We start from the raw sequence: 13085 nt of genomic DNA on the forward strand, positions 1-13085 counted from the left end.
AATAGCCAGGTGGGTGTCTAAACTCATAGAAAACCAATGCTCTGGCAAAAAGACAGACTGTGTTTATGATCCATGAAATAATTGTTAAAAATACAAACCAGATTACCTCTAACAAACTATTTCAGAAAACAAATTTGCCTCCAAAACATTTATATGCCTTTGCAGAGGTAGCCTCTTTTTATGTAGGCATCTATTCAGCTATGAGGCAATAGTGAAAAAGCACCACAGTGGAGTGGTCAGCCTGTGGGCTCTGTGGCCTGCCTGTTGTTGCCTTCCTCTGAAAGTTCACTGTGCTTTTATATATGCTGATGACTACAGCTACTTGTTAAGGCTTAATTAATGGTCAACTATTAGTACTGATGATTTAGGGGAAGTGAACAGGGTTTGGGTGCAACAAAAGAATTCTCAGTGCAAACTGTCTTGGATAGGGAGACAGAGGATGGCTCAGAAGTAAGGACACACATTCATTTAGGTCCAAAAGGCTGAGATACACCTGAGACTCAAAGGGCCAGAAGGCTGAGCAGTAGGAGGAAGTTGGGGGTCCTTCAGTATGAGCTGAAGTAGAACCCAAGGACCAGAACTGAATGACATTTTCCTCAATGGTTAATTGTACTCACTGTCACACCTAAGAGTGGACTGGGGCCAGATGCAAATTGCACCTGAAAAACTCTATTTGTTTAGGTACTTCTACTTATTGAAGATATATTTTGGGAACATAAAAATCCTCCTGCCTATAATAAAATAGTATTTGCTTTGAAGTTATTGTTACCCTCAAGACATCTAGACCAAGAATGCATACATTCCACAGAAACTCTTATTTTTCAAAGCTGTGCATAAAAGTCAGCGGCAGCAAAGGCTGGATGCCTGGCATTCTGGCTATGCATTGTTTGATATCCTGGCATTTGGGCACCAGATTCCCTATAATGTGGTTGTTGCCTCCCAATTACCTCCAAAGTTACCTTCCAGATTGTTCAGGTTTAGGCCAACATTCAATGAAAAGTTAGCACCTTGTTGTAGGTAGCATATCTCTCATGATCCGTTAGAGATGAAAGCCACTACAGGGAAAAGCCAGTTTTTCCACCCCAATTCCCAAATATTTTAATGCTTTTTTATTGTGATAAAGTACACATAACATAAAATGTACCATTTTACCATTTTAAAGTGTACAGTTCAGTGGCATTAAGCACACTCATAATGCCGTGCAAACATCACCGCTATCTAGTTCTCTTAATGCGTTCTTTGTCACCTACTGCTTGCACTAGAAAATGGCTATTGAGTTTGAAAAACATAGTCTGGGATGATAACATATGGTTGAAAAACACTTGTTTTACATAAACATGGCTGAAATAAAACACTTCTAAATCTAACCATTAACAGGTAAGTTACTTACCTTCTTGATCTAAATTGGTCCAAATCTGTTCCAATACATATGAGCCAAGAATTTCAATATATATTATTTTCTTAATACCAGAGAAAATGTACAGACGTCCTACATTATTACTCATAAGGTAGCAGAGAAGAGGCATTTCCAATCTTGGTATATAAAATAGGGGCATTCTTATAATGAAGTGAACTGTGATAAATAGAATCTGATTTTCACCTTATTCTCACTATACTATTAAACCAAGAAATACCCTTTTGGTGCCAGTATGTCTATGTCTTTGTGTTTGTTGCTTGTTTTCTGAATTGAGCAGGTGTATGTGTGAAAAGTGTGTGTGTGCTACTCCCCTGAACCTCTCTCATGTTCACGATTCCTCTGTCTAGCCCTAGAGTTGGGGCTCATCAAATTCACCCTCTGATCTTGGCCTGGTCCAAGTTGCAGTTCTCAAGTGACCAGGTATTTCTTTTGATGGAGTACGACCCTAAGATTTTCCTTACTCCTAGGAAAATTAAGAGACAGATCTAGGCATCCTGGTTCACATGCCCAAGGGACAGGATGCTCAGCCCTAAGCCAGATCTTAATAGTATGCAAAGACATTTCCCTTAATGGCTTCCCGTTATGGAGTGGGTTTGTGGTATTTGATGCTTTTCACCTGGTGACTAAAGCTCCTAATGCTCCTTCAATATATCCTCCTGAGCCCCTCTGCCCAAAGGGCCAATAACAGTAACTTTGGACCCCTGCAAAACTCAAGATTAACTGAGAGTGAAAGTCAAGGAAGAGAAGAAGACAAAGAGGGAAACTGACTAACGTCAACAGATGATTTTGCTCATTGTCTGATTCACAGATTTTTCTCTAATCTCATATTACAAAATATCCTTAACATGTTGCTTTATCAGTGAATTTCATTGTACATACTTTTCCTTGACGGCAGTTATGATAGTTTTGTTGTCTGAAAAATAAAGACAGATTGATTTTATTACTTCTGATTTATAATTTATGTAACTTTCCCCCCAATTCCTAATCAGTGAATCAGATTTTCTCCTTTGTACTTGGAGATTTTTTTTTCTCCATAGCAACTCACAAAAAAGAGTAAGCTTTATTTTTTGTCTAATCCCCCTATTTAGCCTCCTACTTAGATATTGGCCTGTGGGTATAGGACATGCTCCATTACTCTGGAGCAGAATAATTGCTGCATAAACAGTAGAATAATAAACAGCTGCTGCATAAACTAACATCTGTCTGAAGTTACTACTCATGAACCACCTTAGCCAAGTTTGTTTCATAGTGAGTTGGGAAGAGTATGGGGTTGGAGAGAGAGGGGGTGGGCTAGTCCTTTCTGCCTGCTCTGCTTGATCAGAGCTTCCAGATAATTCACTTTCTGCCCACCTCCTCAAAACTCCTAGTCTCCTCCCCTTCACACTACAGTAGAAAAAGACCGATGGATGATTATTGATAATGATGGATTAAAATAATGGGTTTCTGATCACATGCAATACCAAATTAGATGTAGCCCTTTTCTAAGTATCATAATATTCTATCCTGTGCTTTTTTCTCTTTTTTTAAAGTTTTTATTTTAATCACCCTGTGCTCACCACAACAAGCACACTCCTTAATCCCCATCACCTGTTTCATCTCTCTTCTGGTAACATCAGTTTGTTCTCTCTAGTTAAGAGTCTGTTTCTTGGTTTGCCTTTTTTCCCTTTGCTCATTTGTTTTGATTCTTAAATTCTACATGAGTTAAATCATATGGTTTTTATCTATCTCTTACTGCCTTCTTTCACTTGGAATTATACTTTCTAGGTCCATCCATGTTGTTGCAATCTATTCTATGTTTTCAGCAGAATTCGTTATTATCACCTACTACATGGAACCAAAAATATATTTTACTAAATTGTAGCAAGAGAACCACACAATCATATAAACTATAGAATACTAAAAAAGTTTAAAAAAACAAGGCCTAAGACTGTAATTTTGATTTATATTATATTTTCCTGCCTACATGGATCATTTGCCTCTCTTCTTCCTGACCTCCTTAAAGGACCTCTACATTTTTACTTGGCCTGCCCTTATGTTATCAAAATTACTTTTTTCTCCAAGGCCTACAATTCAATTTTGAGAAATACAGCCAGTCTCTGAAATTACAACCTGACTCCTGGTGGGAAAAGAAAAACTTATAGGTCTCAGCTAGGGGTAGGTAGCAATAGCCCATCCTCAGACTTGGAGCGTTTTGCAATATGGAACTAGAACATGAATGTGGATGTCAGTGACACAGTTCCTATCCTTTGGCTTCATTTATTTTTCCGATACTCAGTTTCTTAGGCCACCTCCAGCACAATTTCCTTCTTGTAGGTCCTCTGCAACCTAATGCATCCAGACTCTTTTCTGCTTTCTCTGCCTCACACCATATACAGCAAGTGGAACCCAGTGAGTCCTGCGTATTTGTTGCTCTCTGTCCCCACAGGCTTTCTGTCCCAAAGGCATGCATTTAGATAAGAGGAAATGGCAAATATCTGAGAACAAAACTAACCAGATAAATGAGGAAGCCTCGTAGAAGGCCACTAAAAAATAGTTGTAATATCAGATGCAATCTACAATCTGCAATGAATTATCAGATTCTCACTGGTGTCAAATGAACAGAAGCATGCAAATGAACCTGCTGTCATATTGGAAAGTTCCATCACAATTTCAGGAGTGACATGATATTTCATCTACTTTTCCCTAGTCTTCGGTGGTTTTCCCTGATAGATTGATGCCATTAAAGTGTCTAAAGTTTAGGTCATTTGTACTGCTCACTTTCTACTTCTTAAATAAAGAGGGCAGCGATATTTAATGACCATTATTTCAGAAGCCCCAAAGAGAAGGCACACTTTTTCACCGTTTAACTTGCCATTTCACAAAGCTATAAATATACCTCTCTGCTTCTGATCTTCTCCTCTGTACAACCTCGCTTTAGTCCAGAAGATAACTTAAAGATATCTTCACGTGGTTGGCCAGCCACCCCTTGAGGATTAATGTGACAAACCTAAAATTTAGTCTGCCTAGTCCTCTGAATACCTAATTTTTAATCTAATTGGTGGTCTTCTGTTTATATCTCAGACTCATAGCTTTGAGGTGATGGCTTACACCTCTTGATCATCCACATGCACAGTCCATTCTATTGCCAAATCCATTTACTCATTCCAGTGGCTAAGTGGGAATTAAAAGCATCACTTCTGTATCCTAACATCAGTGGTTTAATCTGAAAGCCAAAACTGGGTGGTTCCATGGGTGGCCTTCCCTTTTCCTGACATTTTATCCACTGCCCTTCCCTCAGTTCACTCTCTGGCATTCCTCAAGTCTCCCTGTCTTTTGTCCTGATGTTTTGTAAAGAACAACTGAGGTCAGAGGTAGTGCTTTATTTATCGTTGTATCCCAATACCCAGAACTATACTCTGAACATAGTAGGCTCCCAAGAAAGTTTGGCACATAAATTCCCATTTAACATGTTTTGGATGCATACTTGTCTCTACTCCAAAAGGAAGGCCATTGTGCAGGCCACAAATCATTAATGGACTTCAGTAATGGGCACCGATTTAAGTGTCTTCTATTTGTCCTACATGCTGCTGTCACAGTTGTTCAGCAGAGTTACTGACTTGATAATATCACAGTCCTCCTGAAAGCCATTAGACTGTCATTCAGTGAATGAAATACAGACTTCTGAGCATAATCTTCAGGGTGAAAGACTCACTGCCTTCTTTACTGTGTTTCCCTGTCACCTTCCATCCCAATCATAAGAACATGCTCAATATCTAAATGCAAAGCTTAATTATTACAACTGTCTACCTCACCACGATCTTATCACATTGCCCTCCTCTTGTCCTGATTTCTTTGGTTTCTAATTCTATTCTAAGGCTCCTGTGTATGGCCCTTGGTTAAGCATTAGGAAAAACAGAGAAATGAGGATTTGAGAGGAAGAGAAGGGAGAGAGGTAAGTGGTGGAACAGATGTGATGCATCTGTTGATGCATTGAGCTTTGTGAAGCAATGAGATGCATCAAAGAGGACTAAGCTCAAGCCCCTGAACCTGTGTTCCTCTCTGTAAGGTAAGGGAATGTGACATGGGTGCAATGGGCAGAGCCAGACCAGATGGTGTCATTAGCTATGTTTTGGTGTGCTCTGGCCTGGAATTGTCCTAGGGATAGCTAAAAGTATTTTAACACCGTCTATTTGAGAAGAATGGGGAAGAAGCTCCAGGTCATGAGCAAACTTCTTCCCTTTAGCCGAGCTAAGATTTTTAGCAAAAGGGTACCCAGAGCATTTGCTTTTGAAAAGACTCATGTGATTCTGTAGTTCTGTAGTCTAGTATAGTGGATGGCAGGAGGAAGATGAGAACAGGGATGAATACTTTCTAAAACTACATAATCACTATTCCTCACCTTTATTTCTTTAAACTGTCCTAACAGTGGGCTAGTCAGTTTCCTTCCTTCAGCATCTTTACATCTTATGAGTACTCAGTAAATCAGACAAACTGACTTCATCACTCCTAAGCTCAAAATCCTTTTTCTAGGAAGCTTGCTCTGAATGTCAACACCATTTACCACCACACGCTGCTTCACCTTACCCAACCATTTTCATCAGAATTTGGAATTTATAAAACCTATCCTGGACCTCATTTGGTTTGAGTGTTTAAAACATGATGGTGTTGGATATTTGTGTTCCATCAGGAGTTATTTTATATGCACAAAATATTCAAGTTTGAGGGGAACAGCACTTTAGCAGAATAGGTGGCCACAAGGTTGGAGGGCTGAAAGGCACCTAGGCCCCCAAAGAAACACCTTTCTCCACTGTCCTTAATTTTGCCTCATTAGAGATTCATTACTTTAGGTTACAGTACAAATATCCTAAAGATGGGGTGACAGATTAAGTCATTAATACTATATGACAAACTAATTCATCGTCATTAGAAAACCAATAACCTCAAAAGGCACGAGTAATGTATGTTTGAATGTGGAGAGGGGAAAAGAATAGATCTAGATCCTGGAAAGCTACCTGGAAAGAAGAGGTAGTATTACCTGAAAGGGGAATGAAGACCCTGTGTGTTAGGGGAACATAGAACAAAAGTGTGACTAGAGAGAAGGTAAAAGAACATACATAACTTTGCCAACTTTACAATTTTAGCTTAGTCCCAAGAGGTCGCAAAAAATGAATGCAGGCAGAACTGCAATAACTGAGGTGTCCATGGGGAACATCCGCCCTCAAGCAGCACTCCTGTGTAATTATTAAAGTGTTAATTTAAAATAACACATTACTTTATTAAGTTTTATTAGATACTTACTTAATTGGTGAATCATGAGAAGCAAAGACTCCTTGAGCTACAGGTGAATTTTCAGAGAGAGAGAGAAAGAAAATTATTACTTGTTGGTATCTTTCACAAGTAATGGTGTAGATTGTAAAATGGTAATAAACATGTACTAATATGTCTTTATTCCCTGCTGTCACTGCTGTGTTTAAACCCTCCATCAACTCCCAGGAAGGCATAAAATATACTTTAAGATTTGGGGCGATTGCCTACCTCACCAGCCTCATCTCTGGTCACCATTGCACATGTACTCTTTGCTCCAGAGACACTGAACAACATGCAATTCCCTTTGCCTGTGCCCTATTTCCTTTATAACTCTAGTATCCCTCTCTTAAATTCTTCATCTTTTAGGATTCACTCAGCTTGTGTCACCTCTTTCAGAGAGCCTTCCTTGAAATCTGCCTAGATAGACAGGCATCCTCCTTCAATGCTCCTGAAGCACCCTATACTTCCTTCTCTTATAGGACTTACTATGCTATGGTTTACAGTGCCTGGCATATAGTAAACACTCAATAATACTTATTTATTGAATCAATTCTTTAACATAGATGTTGGATCAATGTTTGTTTATTAGTCTAACAGTCATAATCTCTTTCCACTCAAATACTGTCTTTGCATGACATCTAGCAAAATTGCAAAAGTGGAATTTAGAAAATATTTCTGAATAATTATACCTAAAGCAAGTCTTCATGTAGAATATATTCATAGGAATACTGGAATGGTGTATGTCACTTATATGCATACATGACTGAATAGTCTTAGACAAGCAAGGCTCTGATTAATAGAAAGTAGTATTACCAATTAGAGCCAGTTCAAAGTCAAGGTGAATTACTATTTATCTTTCTCCTAATAAATATAAAGTGTATTGTGAATAACCAGTAAATTCCAATGATCTGTTTTAAAAGGTTTACTTAAAATTCTATGTGCCTTCTTGAGTTTCTTTGTATATGAGTATGTTTTTGCTTGTGTACAGTTTTGGAAAGGAAGGAGCTAGAATTAATAGTGCATAAACCTGAAAAATTAAGTGTGAAGATAATACTGTTGTAGTCCCTTTATTTTTAAAAATATTTATGTATTTATTTATTTATTTATTTATTTAGAGAGTAAGAGAGTGTGAGCAGGGGAGCGGCAGAGAGAGAGAGAGAGGGAGAGTGAGAAAGAATCCCAAGAAGGCTCCATGCTGTTAGTGCAGAGCCCAATATGGGGCTCCATCTCACTGTGAGATCATGACCTGAGCCAAAACCAAGAGTCAGATGCTTAACCAAATAAGCTACCCAGGCGCCCCTGTTGTGGTAGTTTTAAAGTATGTCTATAAGTTCCTTGTTAATACTCCCTCCAAAAAGTGGAGATTAACTCTCTTCCCCTTGAGTGTACATTGGACTTAGTGACTTGGTTCTAATGAACACTACAGGGTAGAAATGATGGTGTACTGTACCCCAAGGTTTATAGCGGCACTCTCAACAATAGCCAAATTATGGAAAGAGCCTAAATGTCCATCAACTGATGAATGGATAAAGAAATTGTGGTTTATATACACAATGGAATACTACGTGGCAATGAGAAAAAATGAAATATGGCCTTTTGTAGCAACATGGATGGAACTGGAGAGTGTGATGCTAAGTGAAATAAGCCATACAGAGAAAGACAGATACCATATGGTTTCACTCTTATGTGGATCCTGAGAAACATAACAGAAACCCATGGGGGAGGGGAAGGAAAAAAAAAAAAAAAAAAGAGGTTAGAGTGGGAGAGAGCCAAAGCATTAGAGACTGTTAAAAACTGAGAACAAACTGAGGGTTGATGGGGGGTGGGAGGGAGGGCAGGGTGGGTGATGGGTATTGAGGAGGGCACCTTTTGGGATGAGCACTGGGTGTTGTATGGAAACCAATTTGACAGTAAATTTCATATATTAAAAAAAAAAAAAAAAAAAAAAAAGAAATGATGGTGTATAACTTACTGAAACTAGGTTATAAAATATACTGTGGTTTCAGCCCCTCTATCTTGGATCACCCACTCTGGGGGAAGCCAGATGCCATATCATGATATTCTAGAAGCCCTATGGAGAGGCCCACAAGGTGAGGCACTGAGACCTCCTGACAACAGCTATGTGAGTGAGCCATCTTGGAAGTGAATCCTCCAGTTCCAGTCAAGCCTTTAAATGACTGCAACAGCCCTGGATGACATCTTGATCATAACCTTATGAGAGACCCTGAGTCAGAACCACACAGCTAAGTTGTTCCTGTATTCTTAACCACAGAAACTGTAGGATAATATTGATTGTTTTTTTAAGCCACTGAGCTTTGGGGTGATTTTTAAACTTAGCAATAGATAACTAATGTGACTGTTACAAAAAATAAGCAAGTCTTCTATGGTTTCTATGAATATGGTGGATTAAATGTCCTGAAGAGCCTATGTGAAACATATTAGAAATGCAACGGGAATTTGATAAAAATACAATTATAGTGTAGAGCTTCAAAACACCTCTTTAATGGCTGGACACATCTAGTAGACAATAAGAAAAAAAAAGTCTAGTAGACAAAAAAATTAGTAAAGACATACAATCAATAAATGTAATTTAATATTCATTTAGAGCCTTACATCCTGCAAATACAGAATACACATTTTTTTGGTATGTCCATGGAGCACTTTCAAATAGCAATCACATATTTGGCCACAAAGAAAACCGTAACAACTTCAACCTGTTACAAGATTTATAGGCTATATTCTCTGAATTTAATTAAAAGAACTGTGGCCCAAAATATTAATTTCTTGATAATTAAGAAACATGGATAACTCTCAAATCAAAGAGGGAATTAAAAGGAGAAAGTATAATCTACCTAAAAAAGTTGAACTAATTTTTTTCTCCTCCAAACTTGTTCATCCTTCTGTACTGCCTGTCTACTGAATGGCACCACTATTCACTACTCATTTAGTTGCCCAGTCTAGAAATCTGGGAGTTGTCTTCAACTCCTTCATCTCCTGTATTCAATCAGTAACCAAATCTCATCCATTCAACCTCCTTAGTTTGAGTCAAATATGTACCCAGCTCTTCATCCTCACTGCCACTGACCTTGTTCAGGACTCATTTCTAGCCTGGACTATTGTAATAGTCTCTTGAATTGTAGTAAGAGACAGTATGGCATTGTGGCTAGAATTGGTTGAGTAAGACAGACCTTTCACATACACTGTGAAACCTTGGGCAATATAGTTTAACACTCTGAGACTTAGTTTACTTATATGTAAAATGGTAGATAAAAATGTTTCTGTCCTCATTAAATTGGTGGGAGGACTAAATGAGAGGATATAACAAATTTAGCATAGTAACTGGCATATAGTAAATGCTATTATTTTTATTGTCTCATTTCCTCTAGTCCTTTCACCTCTAATTCTTTTATCCCTTTATCTATCTATCTATCTATCTATCTATCTATCTATCTAAGAGAGTATGTGAGTGGAGGAGAGGGTCAGAAAGAGGGAGGGAAAGGGAGAGAGAGAGAGAATCTTGAGCAGGCTCCACATGCAGGGCTCAATCCCACAACTCTGGGATCATGACCTGAGCTGAAATCAAGAGTCGGACGCTCAACCAACTGAGCCACCACCCAGGCGCCCCTCTTTTCCCCCTTTTTAGAAAAGGCAAATTCTGATTATATTATGACCCTGCCAATATTCTTCAATAGTTGCACTTGGATAACAGGATAAAAGGTAGATTTCTTTGCCTGGCCTACCAGAGACAATGATCTCACCCTTATCTACCAGTCAAGCTTCATTTCCTGAAATTCTCTAACTTGAACTTTTAGATAAAGCAATTCTGAGAAAATTTCTATTTCCAAAAATATACTAGGCTCTAATGTCTGTATGTTAGTAAATGTATTCCCTTTTCCTGGAAGGTTCTCCTTCTATTTGTCTGCTTAGAAAATTTTTCTTATCCTTCATGTCTCAGCCCAACTGTGGCTTTTATAAAAGTTTCCCTGGCTTCCCTATGCTTCCACTGAACTATGTACATACCTCCATTATTACACTTATCGTAATGGGTTGTGATTATTGGCATAAGTGTTCCCCACTAAACTGTAAAATCCAGGAGAGGGACCATGGCTTTTCTACTTTGTATAGTTTCTACTTTGTATGTATGTAATAATTAGCACAATGCTTATCATATAGCAGAAGCTCAATAAATGTTAGTTGAATGAATAGGTTAATAGATTTTAGGACTTACTTAATAACTGTTGCTAATGTTTACCTGACTTAGAGCTAATGCTTGATTTCTTGGCCCTTTCTTCATTAAAATCAGCATATTTCACCTATATATGCCACAAGAAAAAAAAAAACAATGAAATTCATCAAGGGGGTTTTAAAAGAATTTGAACGTCAGCTATTTCTCACATTTAAAATACAGAAATTTAGGAAAACAATGTTAAAAGTCCATTTATAATAAAAATGCAAGTTTTATTTGGTTTATATATTACAGAATTTACAGGTTTGTAGAATTCATTGGTATTCTGAAATTAACTGAGGAGTGCACTGATCAGCATGGAAGGTAATCAATTGAACAGATAAAAATATTATGTGTGGTTTTTAAACAAACTATAGGGGACATGATTTTAGAAAGCTGGGAGGCAGAAAGGTTTTCTGCATGTATAGGATATGACTCTTTAATTTGGCCAAGAGCTCCACCTGTTTAGATATTTATACAGAAAGATAAATCCAACCGAGTAGACTTTATTTTTTCCCAGGTCTGAGAGCTAAACACAGGCCACCAGAAGTATATTTCCTGACACTGATGGAATGGGCAAAAAAGTTGGAAAATAGTATTATATTCTATTGTAATAAAAGTGGTCATGCAAATATCTTTTCCCATTCCGTTGGTTGCCTTTTAGTTTTGTTGGTTGTTTCCTTTGCTGTGCAGAAGCTTTTTATCTTCATAAGGTCCCAGTAATTCACTTTTGCTTTTAATTCCCTTGCCTTTGGGGATGTGCCGAGTAAGAGATTGCTACGGCTGAGGTCAGAGAGGTCTTTTCCTGCTTTCTCCTCTAAGGTTTTGATGGTTTCCTGTCTCACATTCAGGTCCTTTATCCATTTTGAGTTTATTTTTGTGAATGGTGTGAGAAAGTGGTCTAGTTTCAACCTTCTGCATGTTGCTGTCCAGTTCTCCCAGCACCATTTGTTAAAAAGACTGTCTTTTTTCCATTGGATGTTCTTTCCTGCTTTGTCAAAGATGAGTTGGCCATACGTTTGTGGGTCTAGTTCTGGAAACCCCATCTCATTCTTATTTCACATCTCTTCTCAAAAACCTGCAATTGTTCTCTACTACTGAGACAATAAATCCATTCTCCACGAGGTGTACAAAACAATGGCTGCAACCTACCTTTCAGTCTCCTCTCTGGCGCTGCCCCAGCTTTGCAGGCTTGCACTATCATGCTCTCACTTAACACTTTAACATCAGTGCGTAATACTGCCTCACTATATCCTCATTCATCTGGAAGCATCCCACTCATATCGCAAGACCTAATACAATGAAGCCCTCCTTTAATAAAGCCTTTGAAGGCTTCTCTAGGCAGGACCAGTCTCTAAATCTTCTGTATTCCCACTACATTTTGTACAAATCAAAACATTTTGAACAAATCAAAACTCTCGCCTTATTTTATGGTAAGGACTTTTGTTTATATGTGTCTAATCCTTGGATAGTGAGTCCTCATGAGTAGTGATGATGTCTTTTCCATATCTGTGTATCATGTCAATTGTTTTCCCCCTTTTCCCCTCCTTCTAGTTTAACACAGGCCCAGGCCCACAGAAAATTCTCAGTAAACATTAGCTATTATCAGTATCAGCAAATTTTTAAGTCAGTTTCTGCAAAACCATATGGTACATTTAACATGATGCTGACTCAGAACCTTCTGTTCTGTGTAGGACTCCATTATCTCTGACCAGTCAGTACCATGGCAGTGAAGACAATATCCCACAAAAATAATAGTTAACAGGATAAATTAATGATCAATACAAAGCGTCGGAGACATACAACTTTCTACCTTTTGTTCTGCTTTGTTTTTCTGTACATCATGCTGAGAAGATATGAAGACTGGTGAGTTTTTGGCAGGAACCTTTACAAAACTCAGAGAATGGTGACCTGGTCCTAAAAGTAAATGAAAGAGAAATCATATAATTTTAAATAATTTTATCAAAATGCAATTGAAGTACAATAAACCACATATATTTAAAACACACCATTTGTCCAGTTTTGACACATATACAAGCTATTGAAACCATCACCACAAACATTTCCACCACCCCCAAAAGTTTCCTTGTTTCCCCGTATAGTTCATCCCTCTCTCTACCCGTCTTCCAGACAACCTACTGATCTGCTGACACTGTA

At 38.1% G+C, this 13085-nt stretch overlaps 1 protein-coding gene and 1 long non-coding RNA gene across 2 annotated transcripts in view; both read right to left on the minus strand.

Moving 5' to 3' along the window:
• LOC109253709 (fibrous sheath-interacting protein 2-like) overlaps positions 1-13085 on the minus strand; it is a 72229-nt gene that overhangs the window by 40354 nt on the left and 18790 nt on the right. Inside the window, 1 exon segment of the mRNA XM_053891971.1 lies at positions 12742-12845. Within this exon segment, the coding sequence (XP_053747946.1) occupies positions 12742-12845 (104 nt within the window).
• Positions 1533-11018, minus strand: LOC128773804 (uncharacterized). The gene is made up of 3 exons (XR_008418195.1): positions 10956-11018; positions 6695-6731; positions 1533-2330 (listed from the first exon to the last, which is right to left on the minus strand). It is a non-coding gene; the product is annotated as an uncharacterized LOC128773804 (long non-coding RNA).

Source organism: Panthera pardus, unplaced genomic scaffold (genome assembly GCF_024362965.1).
Source record: "Panthera pardus isolate Hobbes unplaced genomic scaffold, ASM2436296v1 HiC_scaffold_27, whole genome shotgun sequence".
In the NCBI taxonomy this organism is placed as follows: Eukaryota; Metazoa; Chordata; class Mammalia; order Carnivora; family Felidae; genus Panthera; species Panthera pardus.